At 40.7% G+C, this 19,908-nt stretch overlaps 1 protein-coding gene across 3 annotated transcripts in view; it reads right to left on the bottom strand.

The window, feature by feature from the left end:
- Positions 1 to 560: 560 nt before the first annotated feature.
- Positions 561 to 19,908, bottom strand: part of LOC129707414 (protein-glutamine gamma-glutamyltransferase 2-like) — a 31,980-nt gene continuing 12,632 nt past the window's right edge. For all 3 annotated transcript variants that reach the window (XM_055652424.1, XM_055652421.1, XM_055652422.1), the window contains exons 5-13: positions 16,588 to 16,716; positions 14,980 to 15,157; positions 12,693 to 12,828; positions 6,488 to 6,591; positions 5,890 to 6,132; positions 3,933 to 4,202; positions 3,094 to 3,254; positions 1,764 to 1,897; positions 561 to 1,419 (exon numbers count right to left, since the gene is read on the bottom strand). In XM_055652424.1, the coding sequence (XP_055508399.1) occupies positions 1,272 to 1,419; positions 1,764 to 1,897; positions 3,094 to 3,254; positions 3,933 to 4,202; positions 5,890 to 6,132; positions 6,488 to 6,591; positions 12,693 to 12,828; positions 14,980 to 15,157; positions 16,588 to 16,716 (1,503 nt within the window). In that variant the 3' untranslated portion in view covers positions 561 to 1,271. The remainder of the gene's footprint in view (positions 1,420 to 1,763; positions 1,898 to 3,093; positions 3,255 to 3,932; positions 4,203 to 5,889; positions 6,133 to 6,487; positions 6,592 to 12,692; positions 12,829 to 14,979; positions 15,158 to 16,587; positions 16,717 to 19,908) is intronic.

Genomic DNA, 19,908 nt, shown 5'->3' on the forward strand with positions numbered 1-19,908 from the left:
AGCACCGCCATTCATTATGATCATGGCTGATCATCCCCTATCAATAACCCGTGCCTGCCTTCTCCCCATATCCCTTGACTCCACTAGACCCTGGAGCTATCTAACTCTCTCTTAAATCCATCCAGTGACTTGGCCTACACTGCCCTCTGTGGTCGATCAATGGTGGATTTTATCATATCTTGAAAAAAAAAGTAGAAATGTAAGTAATGTCACAATTAATTTCACTGTATTGAGTACTTTGATTCCAATGAATTCATAAAATAGATATTACAATTCAATGATTAAACAAACAGCTCCATAGATGCTGCTGCACCCGCTGAGTTTCTCCAGCTTTTCTGTGTAACCTTCGATTCTCCAGCATCTGCAGTTCCCTCTTAAACATTGATGTTTGTCTGTTGAGCAGTTGCCCTGCATGTCCACAGTTAATATAAATGAAGGAGGAAGCATTGTTTGAGTAGTGGTAACAGATATATTGTGAAATTCCAGATTGGTAGTTTAGAATCTCCAAATTCAAAGATGACTGAGTTACTAAGCAACCAAACAAAAATGCTCACCACAACGTCTGTAAAATGATTTATTTGCAAAATCTGCACACAACACCAGTTAACCCAGCAGCTAACTTATTGTATTTACTTTCATTCCCCACATAGCTGTTAGCAAATAACACAAAATATTCAGCGCAGACTCCTACGTAGTCATCGATGCACGTACCCCAATTTCAAAAGCATCATAGGCTCTGCAAACAACTGTCGGTAACTGACCAACAAATGGGTCACATCTAAATGAAGCAAGAGCAATTATTTCCTCTTCATTGTCAATTAAAGTGAACTGAATTATAAATGGAAGCTCTTTCAAATTTTAAATGCTCAATATTTTAATTTGTTGGACAGTTTCCAGCAGATGTTTTGTGCCTCTTGTATCACAATGGTAATTATCTTGTCATTACTAGTATAAGCACAATTTGAACACAATAAGAAATACAATCCATCATAAATGATTTATTATGCAGACAGGTGTGTCTGCATACAATCTAATCTACAACAATCCACACAAATAATGAACTTGCAATGAATAGAAAACTAAAATAGAAAAAATGTGCCAGCTAAAAGCAATACGACTTGAATTTCAATATTAAAAAAATATGAATATCTAACATTCTAAAAGTATGCCTCAACAAATCCATATTGCATGTAATAAGTGACTAAACGTATGCCTCAACAAATTCATATTGCATGTAATAAGTGAAGCAGGAGCTTTTTGGATGATATTGCTCATTCTTGAACATCAATATTTAGGTATCCTTTTACATCCTTCAGTTTATCACAGTCAAAATCAACAGTTAATTTCTTCAGCCCCCTTTTGCTGGGAATAAATGAGATCTCCTTTGCAATCACTTCCCCAGGATTTATCTTCCCAATCCTGAAAAGAGGTAAAAATTAGGGGGAAAAAAAGAAATTATAATTTAATTCGTATACACACTTCTCTTTCCAAAATAATTTTCCAATGAATCATCCCTGGAATCTTCCTCCTTGTCTAATTACCAGCTGCACTGAATACTTTTCATTCATTTGCTTATCCTTAATTATATAATCTAGTTACAGGAACTATAAATTTCCAGGCTGAAAAATGTTAAATGGAGTTTTGGTCCCAACTTGTTCAATGTTTATGATGTTCTTACAATCAACTTATTGCATACATATTGAGCACCAAAGGCATGTTAATTTGTCCGACCTGTGCTGTTCATTTTCGATATTCTTGCTTACCCGATTTCCATCTGACCATCGATCAGACCTGCTCCCTCTAGTGTGAAGACACCATTGTTCAGTTCCACAGGTAGAAGGTTCTCAAAATTGATTCGGACAGTCAGCTTCTTGGACATTACAGCTGTTCCCAATACCTGCAGAAACAAGTAACTTCTTAAGAATATCCACAATATCAGGTCATTTATACTCCAAATTCCTCCACTCAGAACTGCTCCTGAGCATGCACCTGGAAATGGGAAGAAATCAAATAACTATCACACAACTAATTATTTTATTTCAATACCCACATTTACAGGAGATATTTTAGCCCATTGAGATCTGTCGTTTATATCAACGGTGGAGAGGGTCAATGATGGTGGAGAGGGTCAAGAGCTTCAAATTCCTGGGCGTGCATATCTCTGAAGATCGCTTCTGGTCTGAGAACACTGATGCAATTATAAAGAAAGCACATCAGCACCTCTACTTCCTGAGAAGATTACAGAGAGTCAGTATGTCAAGATGGCCTCTCTCGAACATCTACAGGTGCACAGTAGAGAGCATGCTGACCGGTTGCATCATGGCTTGGTTCAGCAACTTGAGCGCCCAGGAGCAGAAAAGACTACAAAAAGTTGTAAACTGCCCAGCCCATCATCGGCTCTGACCTCCCTACCATCGAGGGGATCTATCGCAATCGCTGCCTCAATAAGGCTGACAGCATCATCAAGGATCCAAACCATCCTGGCCACACACTCATCTCCACGCTGCCTTCAGGTAGAAGATACAGGAACCTGAAATCTGCAACATCCAGGTTCAGGAATAGCTGCTCCCCACAGCCATCAGGCTATTAAACTCAACTCAAACAAAACTCTGAACATTAATAGCTTTATCTATTTATTTGTTTATTTATGTATATATTCAATGGTATATGGTCACACTGATCTTTTCTGGATTTATTTATGCCTACTATATTCTGTTGTGCTGAAGCAAAGCAAGAATGTAATTATCCTATCTGGGACACATGACAATAAACTCTCTTGAATCTTGAATCTTGTGGCCACAACTACACCAAGCCTTGTCCACAAGCTGCAAGCTCACACCTCTTTCTTTCTGTTAAAGTACAATGTTCACAATTCTCAGCTTGATAGTGGGACCACAATTTCATTTTTGATCAGGTTGCAAAATTGCATTTCCCTCAATAAGAGAATATTCATTCATACCAACATGAAACTGACTTACCCGTTTTTGCTCGAATTATTGAATGTAGACTTAAAAGGAAAGGAGAAAAATTTAATGTGGGGAAAACTTAATGTCAGTACAAACAGTTGTTATACCTAAACTTTCTTGTCAATACCTGGATTTTTATATTAGGATTGATCAAGGAGATATCCTTTAGGGTGAATGCACTTTCTTTTGTCTTTCCATCAATTATAAGAGCAGTCAGCCGGATCAGATTATACTTGTCAAGACACTCCCCATACTCTGCATAGGTTAGTTCCAGTTCCACTGTTGTATCTGGAATGTCAATGCACGTATTAAATAATCTGTTCTTAAATTTAACCATATCACATTCCTAGAAGAAGCAAATGATTTGTCTGTTTTCAATGAACAAATTCTATTTAATTTATAGAAACTTGTTCCAATGTTTATGTTGGAAAAGGAATCATTGAAACACTAAATATTTCATCATACTTACGTTGTCCATCATATTGATTAACAAGTTATGATGATTTAACGAGCAAAGTTTTGTCCATTATTAGTGTACACATTTATTTCAGCAGCTTGCTCATTTACACAACTTGGTATGCCAAGCATTACAATCAGATATATTGTTAAACCAACATCTGCAGTTTCTTCTTACATATACTGACACTGAATTTTACAAGGGGATGCTGGGTGTATGGAACAAGCTGCCAGAGGAGGTAGTTGAGGCAGGGACTATCCCAACATTTATGAAACAGTTAGACAGGTACATTGATGGGACAAGTTTGGAGAGATATGGACCCAACGCGGGCAGGTGGGACTAGTGTAGCTGGGATGTGTTGGCCAGTGTGGGCAAGTTGGGCTGAAGGGCCCGTTTCCACAATGTATCTCTCTAGGAAAATGTAACCTAACCTTGATTAATAATCTATTACAATTGTAGGTAATAACTTTTTTGGTTCAAAAGTCAATACATCGTAAATGCATTCTTACCTTCACCAGGACGGATGGTGATCTCTTCCTGATACTTCTTTATAAATTTCCGTTTGGAGCGGCTATTGTATTTCTTTTTCATTGCACAAAATTTGAGTGTACAATTTTTTGTCATTGAATTCTTGTTGGAAATGATAGCAGACACTTTAATATTGGCTCCATTGTAATTTGGACCATCAGCCTTCAAATACACGTCAAGTTGTTTCTTTGGCTTCTGAGGGAGCCTTCTTTTATCGGCCGTTTTAAAGGCATATCTTTCCAGAGAAGAGCCTTAAAACAAATGTGTTTGGGTTGGTATGATATAGACAAATTCTATTCTAATCTATGACATAGAACTTGGGTTATCAACACTAATTAATAATAAGTGATCAATAGTACCACAAGGGATCAGATACAACACTGTAGGATGACATTCAGGCAGAAGTTGCCATACATTACCTGGCACAAAGTGCTGGAGTAACTCAGCGGGTCAGGCAGCATCTCTGGAGAAAAAGGATGGGTGATGGTTCGGGATGGGACCCTTCTTCAAATTAGGGAGTGAGGGGGGCAGGTGAGAGGGAGGGAGGAGGTGAAGAGTGGTGGTGAGAATAGACCAGCTTCTCACCTCTCCCCCCCCCTTCCCACCACCAACATTTAGTCTGAAGAAAGGTCCCAACCCAAAACGTAACCCAGACTCGTTGAGTTACTCCAGCACTTTGTTTGATATAAACCAGCATCTGCAGTTCTTTGTTTCTACATGTCACCGGAGGCAAAGCAGCACACATGTTAGAATCTCATGCACCATCCTAACATTCATTCTCACGTCTTCAACACTGAAGCACAGTGGCAGCACTGTTGGCAATCTACCACTTGCACTGCAGTTCCTCGCTGACTGAGATGCAGATATCAAACAGTACCTCCCTAACCCACAACTCCTCCCGGCAAGATAAACAAGGGCAGCGGATGCAAGGAAACATTAATAGCTTCAGTTTCCTCTCCAACTACTATACAATACTGCCTTAGAATTACATCGGCAGTTCCAAGAGCATTGTGGGAACACCTTTTTCTCCTCCTCTTAAGCAGCCCCTTAGGATTGAAGTTACTTACATCTCCTCTGATTTTGTGGAATCAAAGGTGGCTAATGTTGGGATCCGAGGTGATTTGTTCCTATCACAGTTTATGTAATACCTATCATCTGCAATCTCGGCTACAAAGCCGTCAATCCTCTTATCCAAAACATTAACATACAACATGAAGAGAAGTGGCTCCAACCTCGACCCTCGTGGAGCTCCACTATTCACTGGCAGCCAACCTGAAAAAGCACCTTTTATTGCAACTCTGCCTTATGCCATCCAGCCAACCTGTTATCTATCCATGCTAGTCTCTTCCGTTTAATACCATGGACTCTCATCTTCCCTAGCAGCCTGACATGCAGCACCTTATTAAAGATCTTCTGAAAATCTAGGTAAACAACATCTACAGCCTCCCCTCTGTCCTGCTATTAACTTCCTCAAAGAACTCCAGCAGATACGCAGGCAAGATCTTCCCTTCACAAAACCATGCAGACTTCGGCCTAGTTATGTAATTTCATTCAATTTGTCAGAGTTTAGTTTAGATACAGTGCGGAAACAGGCCCTTCGGCCGACCAAGTCCACACCGACCAGCGATCTCCGCACACCAACACTATCTTACACACACTAGGGACAATTTACAATTTTACCAAGCTAATTAACCTACAAACCTGTACGTCTTTGGAGTGTGGGAGGAAACTGGTGCTCCTCGAGAAAACCAACGCAGGTCACAGTGATTGTACTTCCTGTACAATCTCCATACAGAGAGCACCCGTAGTCAGGATCGAACCCGGGTCCCTGGGGTTGTAAGTCAGCAACTCTAGCGCTGTGCTACCGTGCCGCGGGAAGACATTACCATTTATCGAAGTGCAATTGTCAATGATAATCAAAAATAATAATAAATGTACCTTCTGGATGCTTATAATTGTCTGTGATATCTTCACGCTCATCACTGCCAACACACTTGGTGCTGATCTTTTGACCAACGTGTTTGGTGTCAGAGTCAATCTTTATCCTTTTTCCTTTTTCAGGACACATCCAAGTCACACAATCTGCATTCACTTCAGCATATATAAAGGGAACGTCATAGCGCATATCGATCTCTCCCTCTTTGATTGCTTTGACTGGCGCTGGGCCACAGCAGTACACTCCTACCAAAAGAAATGACAACGTCTCTCTAAAGAAATCTAAATGTGATTTGAACCTAACAGCATGTTTACTCTTCAGCAATTGTGGTGATATTTTATTTCAATCATATCTCTGGATATTTTTCTCTGACTTTCTTATTCAGGGCAATAGCAAAATTAAAAGATTTGTATATGTTAATAATTACATACTTTTGCATAGAAATGTATCTATTAGGAGTTAGAAATTCAAATGACAATCAGATATTTCCTGCTCGTTCAAAATATGACCATTGATTAAATCCTCATTATCTCACAACCTACACTTGTTATTCAAATATTAAATGTGCAAATTAGACCTTATTATCTATTGTTTGCTTACCTTCACTTTTCTCTTGTGGTGTTGGATCGAGTACCTGCCAGCCATCATTGCCACGTCTCAAATCAAATCGAGCCATCCAAGATTCTATCCAGACATGAAAATTCCTAAAAGTGTAGGAGCAGACATATGCAGAGTAAACAGATTCTCAAATAGTTAAATTCCATTTAAAAAAAAATCAAATTTCAAATTATACTGAGGAACTAAATAGAACGTGGGCTGATCAATTTTTGACATATTTACAACATGAAATTTATGAACTTTCAAATGGGTCTAGCTCCGATAGGTACCACAGTCAGCATAGACAAGTTGGGCTGAAAGGCCTATTTCGTTGCAGTATGGCACAGTGACTCTATGGCAATTAAAAACTAGATGGAGTATTTCAGGTCATGATACATATCAACATCTCTGAACCTTTCCAAATGTTGGGAGGGTCAAAATCCAAGTGTCAAGAGAGGGTAGGATCTTAAACTCTGGCACAACATTAGGTCCAACACATCGGTTGACATCAACGGAAGCTCAAGGCTCTACTCTGTCACCATTGATGAACAATCTCATTAGAATCTGAAGCACATTGCATGCATTCTTGCTGCTCCCACTAATATTGGATAATCCAATGTAGCAGCCTCTGAACTGATTGAAGCTCCCAAAGCCCACAGACTGTATTGCAATTGACAGCAAATGTTTTCCCAGCACTTACTCCTGGGTTACTCATTCCATAGTAATAGGTAATAGGTAATATCCTAACAGCAAAGCAATACATTACTTGGGGCTGATTCATGATTCTCCCATTCTGAAGAAGGGTCTCGACCCAAAACGTTACCCATTCCTTCTATCCCAAGATGCTGCCCGTCCCGCTGAGTTACTCCAGCATTTTGTGTCTATCTTCGGTTTAAACCAGCAACTGCAGTTCTTTCCGACGCATTACCAGGGACTACAGGATAGACTTAGCCGGTTATTCATAACAGGCTTGGACACAGTAATTTCATGGCAAGCTTATTCCTACAGAATCATAGACACCACAACCTACTGCACCCTATCTGAAAACTATCTTGCTCATAGGCTCACACTTTCGAGATCTGTCATCATGGAGACATGTGGCATTCAATGGCTTGTGGCCACAGTCTCATGTTTGGACTGCCTTCTGTGTTGAGGTTAAGACCATTGTGACTCAATTTCCTGGCTATCAGCATAACCAAGCCATATTTCTCAATTTGCCTTTCTCTGCAGAATTGGAGAAGTCACTGTTGTTCTCGATTCATGGGAGAATAATTTGCTTTGCTTTTTATTCAAGAGAGAGTGGGATGTTAAACTCTGGCATTCGCAAGTGTTGCTGGCTCCCCAGGATTGCAAGCTGCCATGAACTGTAATCATGTACCTATCTAAGTTCTAATTAAGAGCAGAGAACTTTTCTGCTCTTTAAATATACAGCTGGTTGTTGATCATGGGGGTTATTCTTTACTAGTCAGTGCCACGTTTGTCAAAAGCATCCACAAGCTCCTTCATCTCCCTCCTGTAACATCAACGGCTGCCTACATTGCTCACACAACCAGATGACACAACCACACAACAATTAATGCACAGATGAAAAGGGAGGGGAACGTGGGGCTAAGGATAGGCAGAGGTGAAGAGATGGGTCTTGAGGCGGGACTGGAAGATGGTGAGAGACACGGAATTGCGGATTAGTTGGGGGAGGGAGCCAGAGCCTGGGAGCTGCCCTGGAGAAGGCTCTGTCCCCTAAACTGCGGAGGTTGGACTTGTGGATGGAGAGGAGACCGGCAGAAGTGGATCTGAGGGACCGTGAGGGTTGGTAGGGGGAGAGGAGGTCAGTGAGATATGTGGGGAAGAGATGGTGGAGGGCTTTGTAGGTGAGGATCAGGATTTTGTAGGTGATCCGGTGGGAGATGGGAAGCCAGTGAAGTTGTTTGAGGACTGGAGTGATGTGATGCCAGGATTTGGTGTGGGTGATGAGTCGGGTGGCTGCATTCTGGACCAGTTGGAGTCAGTTGATGTAGGTGGAGCTGATGCCAAGGAGAAGTGAGTTGCAATCGTCCAGTCGGGAGGAGATGAAGGCATGGTTGAGCCTTTCAGCAGCGGGCGGTGTGAGAGAGGGTCTGATTTTGGCGATGTTGCGGAGACGAAAGAAGGAGGTTTTAATGACATGGCAGATGTGAGGCTCAAGGGAGAGGGTGGAATCAAAGATCACGCCAAGGTTGCGGGCCTGGGGAGATGGGGAGACAGTGGTGCCGTCGATGGTGAGAGTGGGGTTATTGATTTTGCTGAGTGTGGCTTTGGAGCCTTATAGACCTGCCTTTGTCAAGTCAGAACCTGTTTAGTAATTTACTGGAAATCATAATGCCAGGGTAGCTATTTATGTGAAACTCGTTTTGAAGTGCTTACGTGAATTTAGGTGAACCAGGCTGGGATTAAAAAAAAGCTGAACATTGAACAAAACAGAGACCTTTCTTTTACTGACGAAGAAGACATCAGATGACTAATTTAAGGGCTCGATAGCAACAAAATGGGCAAGATGATGCACTTCAGAAAGGCTTATATCTATTAATTATCATATGTTCAATTTTTGTGGATAGGCCAGATCTCCTATATATGTGCTAGGTTCAGCAAAATATGAAATTAAAAAGAACAGCATGAGTGCAAAATGTTCCTAGTAAAATGGAAGAGTGCTGGGTTTAACAAATTGTTAAAAATACGTTGAGTATGAGCCATGATAACTTTACCCCATCTGGAACGGTTTAGTTGGACTGTCAAATTAGACATAAGGAGAGAGGGTGAACGTTCTTGCATTTGGTGGAGTCTCTTTCAATCTCATAAGTCGAAGGGGGCGCCATCTTGGGGCACGACTGCTAGCTAGCAGCTGTCCGTCTTTTTCACTCTTTTCTTTAATTTTTAGTGAGTTTCAGTGTTTGTTTTTAGGAAGTCTAGACTTTTTTTTTATGTGGGGGGGAAGGGGGGGGGGAGAGGGAAACTACTTTCTAGGTCCCTACCTGGTCGGAGACGCAGCTTTTCTCCGGGCTGCACCGTCGACCCGTCCTCGCGGCCTACCAGCGGGCCTGGAACGGCGTTTTCCCGAGGGGACCACCAAGCACCTCGGCTTCGGCGGCGGCACAGCGCTGGAGCGCTATCGCGAAGTGGAGCGGGCGATGCCTTGCCTGGGTCGCCGCGCTGGTGCTCCGGTGAGCTGAAGACCGCCGATAAAAACATCGCGGAGCTGCGGGTCTGCGGAGCGGGCAGCTGCGGGCGGTGGCGCTGACTTCAACATCTGGAGCCTGGGATCTCCCGATGAGATCGCCAGTGGTGGAGCTCCAACCGTCGCGGCCTTGTCGGCTTCAGAAGCTGCGGTCTCCGGTAAGGAAGCGGCTGTTCCAGGTGTCCCTAGCCGCTGAGAGGACTCTCCCGACGCCAGAGCACCATCTCCTGGCGAGAACGGCCTGGAACATCGGGCCTCCGTAGAGGCAAATGTGAAGGCCTCAATTGGCCCGACTATGGGTGAACTGGGGATGGGGACTGGACATTGTGCCTTCCCTCATAATGGTAACCATTGTGTGGGGATGTTTCTATTTTAAAGATCCTTATTGTTCCGTTTCCAAGATGGCTGCCGGAAGGGAGAGTGAACGCTGGCGCGATTAGCTGCCGCTGCTCTCTCTTTGAATTGTGTCTTGTTGATGCCTTTACTATTTACTTTTTATTTTTTGTTGTTATTTTTTGTTTTGTTTCATTTTGCTTACATGTTTTGTATTCTGTCTACTAAATTTTGTAAGGTGTCCTTGAGAGTCTTGAAAGGCGCCCATAAATAAAATGTATTATTATTATTATTATTATTATTATTAAGTATTGGTGGCGGGGTGGATCCTAGAGAATGGGTAATACAAATAAAACATTGTTTTTCTCCATCCAATTTGCCACATTTTCCCCACTGTTATAGGAGATTACCAGTTACGAACACGAGTCGATCATGCATGAAAAAAAAATCATAAGACAGGACTCAAATTTTTGAACTAGAGGCCATATACAGTTGTTGTTGGAATAAAATGGAAGTTATGACATTGGTCGTTATTTCCATAGTTCACAGCAGTGAGGCAATAACTTTTAATGGAATAGAGTTAAACACCATCTATTGGTAACCCTGGCCTTGTTTGACATGTATTGACATGAAATAAATGTCATTAAAACATTTACAAGGTGAGGCATCGTGGTGTTAGCAAAAAGAGCAACAAGTGACATACTCTTGCAACTTATCTTTGCACACTGATGTTTGTACCAAAGATGAGAACAAATCGGAACTTTGCAAGATTCATGATATTTAATATAAAGTAAAATCAAACAATACATAAATGGAGAAACAATTACATTTGTCTGTAAAATGACATACGCAGGTATCTATCTTTCCTGTTAGATAACCATGTGGGTTTCAATGCTCTAGATCTACATCATGATGTTCCTTACATTGCTGCACTCCACCCGATGGAAGACTGTTCCCTTTCACTTCATGCAAATGTATTTGATGATCCACAAGACGCTCTTGGTGCAAATGAACCACCAGAAGACTGTGGCCAGGACCAGTTGCATGAGCACTCTGGGATGATTAGGTGTGGGTGAATGTACTGTCCAAGAAACTATAGTGACAGATGAATGGGAGATTTTATGAAGGGATGCATCAAGATGGCCAGTGCCATCTTCTTCACTTTCATGTGCTGGGACAGCAGGGTGAAGGCCGCGGATGGCAACAAAATTAACAAGCGCATCAGGAAGGCTTGCTCCATCTTGTAGGTGGAGTTGGATTCACTGGAGATGGTCTTGGAGGGGAGGATGCTCCTCAAATCGTGGAACATCTTGGACAATACAGCTAATCCCCTCCATGAAACACTGGTTAACCTGAGGAGCACTTTCAGCAACAGACTGGTTCCACCAAGATGCAACAAAGAACGCCACAGGAGATCCTTTTTCCTTGTGGTTATCAAACTGTACACCTCCTCCCCCTTCTGCCGTGGGGTAAACTGACTCCCCACACCCCAGTTTGAAAATCATTGCTCTTGCACGATAGAGATGCATAGATACTCTGTTCCCAGCCCTTCCATCACACCTACTTTGCAACAAACCACCACATTGGCGAGGCCTACACCAGGCCTTGTGCAAGATTGCAACACCCTTGAGAATGCAATAAACTAATTCACTAAAAAGGAACCAGTTCCACAGACTTACGGCAAAAGACCAGATTGATGGTACCATCAAAGTTTAATGGGTGGGTGAAGGAGATGCGTTGCATCAGCCAAATTGTCAGTGAAGTGATTTAAATAATATAAAATAAGGAGGGGGTCAGAGCAAGCTGTAATAGCTAACACGGACTTCTGGTTCTGGTTTAATGAGTTGCTGCATTAAGGGGGACCCCTTTCTACGCATTGTTCCTCAATGGTTTAGCCCAAATTGACGAGTTGAAAGATAACGTTTTTACAGTCATGCAACTGTACGGTTCATACCTACGTGGGGGATCAGGGGAATAGAATGTCAATGGTGCAGTGAGAGTGGAGGGTGATTTAGATAAGGGTAGACACACAATAGGTGTTGATACAAAAACACCTTTCATGTGTGTATCTACATTTATGTCTAAGTGTTCATTTTTAAGACCGCACTAATATGGGTAATGTATAGATCACCTTGGCATTGAAGGGTCATCAACGTTATTTGGTTATGTGCTATTGTGTGGGATTATTCACCTCTGGAGGAAACGTGTCCTGGTTGGATCTTCTTACTTTGGTCCCGGTGGGTGTCCTGCCCCCTCAGTATGCAGGGACTCCCTCCTACCACATTTAACTGGAGCTGCACCTCTGTCCACCACTCCCCTAAGGCTTCTCTCTCCCCACCGCAACAGCCCAAATTCACTGCGCTGCCAAGAGCGGTGCATCTTTTATAGTGGATGACACTCCCTAACTGCTGGTGGGCAGTAATTATAGCTACACTAACATTCCATGAATTAATTGGACATTGGCAAAGGTACACACTATGTTTACGTGATTCTTTTTGGGGTATTAGTCATCCTAATGTGGTTGGACAATTTTTGAAGGGAGCATAATTTTGCACGAACACTTCACGCAATCTTTCAGCACAAATTAAACAGTGGAAATCCAATTTCCAAACAGATATACATTGAAGAGCATGATACATTGAAAGATTATGTTCACTTGTAACTCACCAAATGCTATCCGTTGATCTTTCCAGATCCATCCCTTCATCATCGTATTCATTATCAATCGTTAAATTCCCATTGGTGTCATGAGCAGACTCAAAGTTTGTAACCACACGGGTAGGAATTCCTAAACACCTCAAAACTAAGAAGAACAAATATGAGTAAAGTATTTCTAATTACAACCATTATAGACCAGGAATCCTCTGAAAGGCAGTCAGTAATTTGGAATTATATTTCGAGATAAATCTTACAAAAACGTTTTATGATTCAGGGTTATGTTTCTCACTTCAGAAACTTCGGGGCTGATTTAATGCAGCAAAACTCTGCACAGAAACTATGGTGACACATATGTTTGTTGGAACAATTGGCAATAACACATTTGCAGAAAGACTGGAGCCATTAATTAAGGGAGCTAGGTTTTGCAATAGTTAGAATAGGAGTTGGCCAGTCTGAAGTATAATAAAACTGCTAAAATTCAATTAGATCAGTCTGAAGAAGGGTTTCGGCCCGAAACGTTGCCTATTTCCTTCGCTCCATAGATGCTGCTGCACCCGCTGAGTTTCTCCAGCTTTTCTGTGTAACCTTCAATTAGATCATATTGACTGCATTTTTCTGATGTCCATTGTAGATATAGACTCCAGTCTGTAATGTATTAATTTTGAACTTTTTTTTTCATTGTAAGGCCATCAGCTCCTTGAATGTTTATCCAAGTTTGCAGAGATGCAAAGGATCCTTAACAAATGGCACATATTTTGTATAAGTTCTGTGCTTCTTGTCTCTGCAATGGACTTTATTAGAGGTTAAGGTTCTTCTGAGAGCTGAAGGTAGGTTGGAAAAATTCTCTTTAGCATCCAACTGTGTTTAACATAACTTCCAGAACAATGTGAAAATATGTTTAAAAACGCAAAGCATGAATAAAAGGGAGCCAAGCTTAAATATGTATCAAACCAAACAACAAGCCAATCCTAAACAATAACAAAAAGTGCTGGAGATTTGTGAAGAGCCAAACAGAGTTAACAATTCAGCTCAATCATCCTTCATCAGAACTGGAAAACTAAGATGACAAATATATTATATGTTGCAGGAAAAAGACAAGGTTGTCCAGAAACATTAACTTTGGTGCTTCTTCTTATTGAGTGTACACACCAAATTAGAAGTTGCTCAGCCAGAGCTGAACACACATCTCGGCATCTGCATACAATGGTGTCTGTCTTGTGCTTCTTGTGTGTGGTGGTGGAAAGATTGGTGAAATGTACGTTTTTTTTCTTGACCAGCAGTGCTAACAGTCAGAGAACCAAAACAAACAAAAGATGTTGGAACCACGACAATCAGAACAAAGTAATTACTGAATATCTGAGACAAGACAGAATGCTGGAAACATCCAGCAGATCAGTCAGCAGATGCTGAATGAGGGAAAACGAGTAGGAAGAAACTGCAGATGCTGGTTTAAATTGAGGGTAGACACAAAATGCAGGAGTAAATCAGCAGGACATGCAGCATCTCTGGAGAGAAGGAATAGGTGATGTTTTGGGTCGTCAGTCTGAAGCAGGGTCTCAACCCGAAACATCACCCATTCCTTCTCTCCAGGGATTCTGCCTGTCCCACTGAGTTACTCCAGTATTTTGTGTCTACCTTCAAGAGAAAATTAATTAAAGTTACAGCTGGATGACACTGCATCATCACTGAAGCAAACAGGTGCTTATCTGAAATTGTTAAATTCAATGTAGCATCCTGAGCATTACAATGTGTTGAAAGGGAAGATCAGCTGCTGTTCCACAAGCTTACATTGGGCAGCAGTTGAACAGACAGCAGTCATAGTGAGAGTAGGATGTTCTAGAGATGGACCTTGAAAAGCTCTCTGTGTCTCCGTGTGCATCAGTCTATATATTTTGCCTGTTAAAGGTCCAAAACACACAAAGCAAGCATAGTTTATATAAACAACCTTATGCAGATACGAGCAATAAGTAGTTATTGCTATGAAAGAAGAGAAAATGGCAACAACAACAAAAAAAACTGGGACGAAATGCCAAATACAAGCAAATGTTAGTTGCAATTGACAGGGTAAATCACAAGCACCAGTAAAATGCTTGTAATTTATCTTGTCAATTTCAACTAAATGCCTTGTAAAATGCAATAAAGAAATAAATATTTCTCATAGAATATAAAAGCATAGAAATAACAACGTTTCAATTTAATTTTAAATATTTTCTACATAGAATTCACATATCATGAAAATGCACTCCAAATATCCAGGAAAATACTTTATAATTGTGTAATAATTGAAGCCCAGTACCTGTGCAGGCCACAGCTGCAAAGACCCAACACTGTCCATAGCAAACTGGTTGATAATTATTGTTGTTCCACTGACGAAGAATGGCAACACTTCCATTCCATTTCCCTGGATAGACTCCATCGGTATAAGGATCATCCCATTTGCCAAAAAGTATTCCATTGTCATCATTACAATTCACCTGTAAGGGTATTATAGTGTTGACAGTCTTGCAAAGTTGACAAATACAACAATGGACAGTAAAGTCTATTGCATAAGCTCTAACCATTTTATGAATTGAGCTATTGCAAGCATCTCCCATTTTCCCGTTGCATTGACCTTTGTCAGCTGTACTAAAAATAATTCCACCAAAGAGCACTTTAGTTGCTCAGTGTGCTTTAAGATCGTTTTATCTGTTTTCATGATAAATAATTCCAGTTACAATCAACCAGGAAAATCACAAGGGATATGAAAGAACTCAAAGCCATAAAATCTTAATAAATAATAGTAGGTCATAAACATGCACTACTGTTCAGCATGATCATAATTGTTCCAGTGCCACAAGTCCCTATTTCAGTCAACTATTTTAGTGTACAAATGTACCTCAATCTCAGTCTTCAATTTTCTCAACGATAATTCTCTGACTGAGAGGGTCAAAGATTTTCAATGCCATGAATAAAGGGATGCTTCTTCATCTCAATCCTCAAAGACCCCTGCCCAGCTGAGCTATGCTCCATTGCTCCAGAACATTGAGTCTGAGGAATTGGCCTTTCAATATCTACACCACCAATCCCTCTCAGAATCCTTGATGTCTCAATGGGGCCATCTCTCCATCATCCAAAATTCAATGGCTATGGGCCAATTTTACTCAACAAGGTTAATCTCAAGAATCTAAGGTAGATTAATTTAATAGATAATACATCTTTACTCAGATATTAAATGTTCAAAATTGCACAGTTCTTGAGGTGTGGTCTCACTAAAGACCTGCACAATTTTGCCAAAGTTTCCTGAAATTTACATTCTAATCTCTTTACAATAACAAACAATTTACTATTCATATTCCTAATGGTTTGCTGTACCTTTGTGCTAATTTGTTATGTATCATGAGTCAGCCCAGCAAGAACCGTGTAAATCTTTGGAAGTCTCTTCCTCAGGATACCATGAATGTTTGGTTATTGGGTGAATTCAAGATTGAGATTGGCCTTCCTCAAAATCAGTGGGGAACTTGAATTTCTTCAATGAGTTTTTGAACGCATTCTTAAATCTTCTTCTCTGACTGCCTCGGAATCTCCTCAATGGCAGAGTTCAGTATAGATGTTGTGCTTCCACCAGTTTCTTTGCATTTTACTCAACTTTCTTTTGGACTCTTTATGTTCTCCAGCCCATTGTAAACGAGACACACACACACACCGTCACCCCTCACTCCGCCCAGCACTCTGTCTGTTGCCCTCTAGGTCATTGTTCTTCACATTAACAGCCATGTATTTTGTTAATGTGATGTGAATTTACAAGCAATATGGGCTTAAAATGAAATTTAAAAGGACACAAGAAGAGGCCCAGACTTGTTGACAAATCATAATTAAAGCAAAACCAACCAACAAATTTACAATCTTTTAACATTCTTGCTCTTACCATGGCGGACACAGTCCTGCAAATATAAACAGGATCAAATCTACGCATGTAATCCTTTGCTGGATTCTTCAGATGCTTAGGGCTGTTGTCTAATAATTTAAGACAGATATCCAATATATCTTCTTCAAACTAAAAGGAAACAGATTATTATGTGAATCAATTTTGTAGGAACCAATCAAATGATGTGAATTCTGTCACTTGTGAGCCTTTGGATAACACAAAACGACAGAAACACACGCACGCACAGAATGCGATAGCGCCTCCTCGCTCTGATCCCAATCTCTGGCTCACAGGTCAGGAAAGGCCATTTCTCAGTATTATTAATAACAGCTGGGTCCAATTAGAACATCAGCTTACGCCTGATAAAACCCAGACATTCCAGTGAATGAGGAGAAGAATAATCAGGGGAGAAAGAAGAATAGAGGAGAAAGAAGGAGAAAGGATAAAGAAGAAGAAGAACCAAGAAAGGAGGAGAAAGGATGTGGGGCGCCTCGCTGCTAACTCCATTCCCTGTTGCAGGTTTGAGGAAGACTGAGCCACTGGACTAACCTAAGATAACCAGCGCCACCGTGTGGTCAAGACTATGCAGCTGGGAAGAAGTTCTAGACAGTCAGTGCCTCCACAATCACCATCTGAATGACTGGGGCAAGCATGAGACTGCAGTGCCTCTTATCTGTTCACACACAACAAGGGACTGTGCCCGCACACAGAGGCAAAGAGTGAGCTGCCAGGTTAAGCCTGAGACTGCCAGGGCTGCCTCTTCAAGTCCAAATCTGAGCCACCTGGGTAAGCCTGAGACCGCCATTGCCTTCTTTTGTGTCAAGGGCAGGGAGAAGCCCAAGATCATCACACCTCCTCCTTCAAGACCAGGACTGAGCTGCCAGGACAAGCCCGAGATCAAAAGTACCTCTACGTATATGCCCTGATATTAAGGGACAGCATCTCTATGTCGTCCTGGAATTTGTACTCACTATAAATAAAACCTATCACAAAAGTACCGCTGAACTCAGCATAATCCTTGACGCCACATTAGATACATACATATAATTACGGAAGAAAATGTAGATAGGATGGTTAGTAAGTTTGCAGATGATAGCAGAATTGGTGGATTGCAGACTTGGTGGAGTGCAGACTGCAGACGGCTGCAAAGGATACAGTGGGATGTAGATCAGATTCAGACAGTGCTTTTTTGTGAAGTTATGATCGTCTTGTTAAAAATGAAATTTTGGTATGGTCATTTTGGTATGGTCAATCTTACATTATCCGTTTTATTACAAAAAGTTTATGAAAGGAAAAAAAATGTATTAATCAAATTAGGTGGTTAGGCCCTGAAACAGCTTTTGGTGGTAGAGTAGAACTCAATAATTGTTCAATGTACAGCAGACAATAACGTCCTGTGAATTTTTATATCAAAGTCTGTGAAAATCAACATCAGTATTTAATCATTGGGCATTGACAGTAAGGCCCAGAGTTGGGAGATTGCCTTTGACGATAACTTGGACAAAATTTGGAATCTTCTAGCAAAGAAAGTCTGGTAAGTTTCTTAGTGTTTTGTTATTTTAAGATATTTAATTTTTAACATGTGCTGATTTTATATTCTTCAATTATTAGTTCATTAAATCGGTTGATCACACACCAAAAGTGGTGGTATATTGATGGAAAATTGTTGATTAAATAAAGCTTTTTTTTTTTTAATTGATATATGTACCAGCACATTTTTGCCTACAAAACAAAAGTCACTGACTTCAAACCAAAAACATGGATGGTGGAATGACTGAAATTGATCTAGCCAAGTGCGATGCTGCAAGGTCAAATGTAAAGGGAAAGTAAACAGTTCAAGACCCTTAACAGAATTGATGTACCGCAGGATCTTGGGATCCAAGTCCATAACTCCCAGAAAGAGGTAACCTAAGTAAATAAAGTGGTAAAGAAGATCACAAGGTATGTTTGCCTTCGTCAGCTGGAGCATTGACTATAAGAGTCAGGAAGTCACATTGTAGCTTTATAAAACTTTGGGTTAGGCCGTATTTGGAGTATTGTGTACAGTTCTAGTTGCCACATTACAGGAAGATTGCAAAGGTTGCTGAAGAGGTTTCCCAGGGTGCTCACAGAATAGGGTATTAGTTATAAGGAGAGGCTGGATAAACTTGGATTGTTTTCTATGCAGCATTGGAGATTATGGGGAGAACAGATAGAAGTATATGAAATTATGAAAGGCATAGATATGGTAGACAGTGAGACCCATTTAACCACGGTGGAAGTGTCAAAAACCTTTGGGCATCGATTCAAGATGAGAAGGGCAGCATTTTTAAGAGATTTTGTTTTGTTACACAAAGAGTGGTGGGAAGTCTAAAACATGCTGCCAAGGATGGTGGTGGGAGCAGATAGAAGAATTACATCAAAAATGATTTTAGATAGGTATACAAATATGCAAAGAATGGAAGGATATGGATCATATGCTGGCAGAGGAAATTAGTTTAAGTTGGTGCCATGTTGAGCACAGACATTGTGGGCTGAAGGGTCTGTTCCTGTGCTGTGTTGTTCAGTGTTCAATGCATGCAGAAACTATCTTAATTGCTTAAATGTTGTGGTTATAATGATACTGAGTTTTAATGGCATCCACTGCTATTACGCAACAAAACAGACAAGAAGCTATCAGTAATTCAGTGCATCCCATCATTATGTTAGAGACATTTTAACAACATCAATGGAAATTATCTAGAAGAGGAAGCATTTCAAATATTGCCCAGTAATATGACTTTAACACATCCTTAAAAATATTATGCTCTGCCTGAGATCCTGATATTTATAAGGTCATAATAAGTGATTAATAGTTTCTGATCCATCAACACTGAAATGTGGGCAGATTATAGTTTGCGTAGCTATTTCAAAATCAATATTAAGTAATTATAATTTTATTTTCATTAAAGATTTTCTGTGACATTCAACTTTTCTTATTTGTACATTCCAGTTCTAACTGATCACTCAGTAAAGTGTTAGAAAACATTAGCTAAAAATAATGTTTTATTCTTTCTGCATTGGCTACTCAGTTTGCCAGGTGCCATTCTGTTGGATAGCAACAGTGGAGAGGGGAAACTGTCTGGCAAATAGTTCTCTAAACTCAAATCATTGAGAAGCCTCCATATTGGAGGGAATGTGATGTCTAACAAGGGGAGTGAGGGGATAGCACAAAAACTTGCATCATATCCAACAGGAAGCAATGAGTGAAACATTACAATCTTGGTGAGGAGAAGCAACTGTCAGTCAGTCTCCATCAATGGTTCAGTATCACTGCACACAGTCAGGATACAGCTGCTTCAC

The sequence above is a fragment of the Leucoraja erinacea genome, chromosome 21 (genome assembly GCF_028641065.1).
Source record: "Leucoraja erinacea ecotype New England chromosome 21, Leri_hhj_1, whole genome shotgun sequence".
NCBI lineage: Eukaryota > Metazoa > Chordata > Chondrichthyes > Rajiformes > Rajidae > Leucoraja > Leucoraja erinaceus.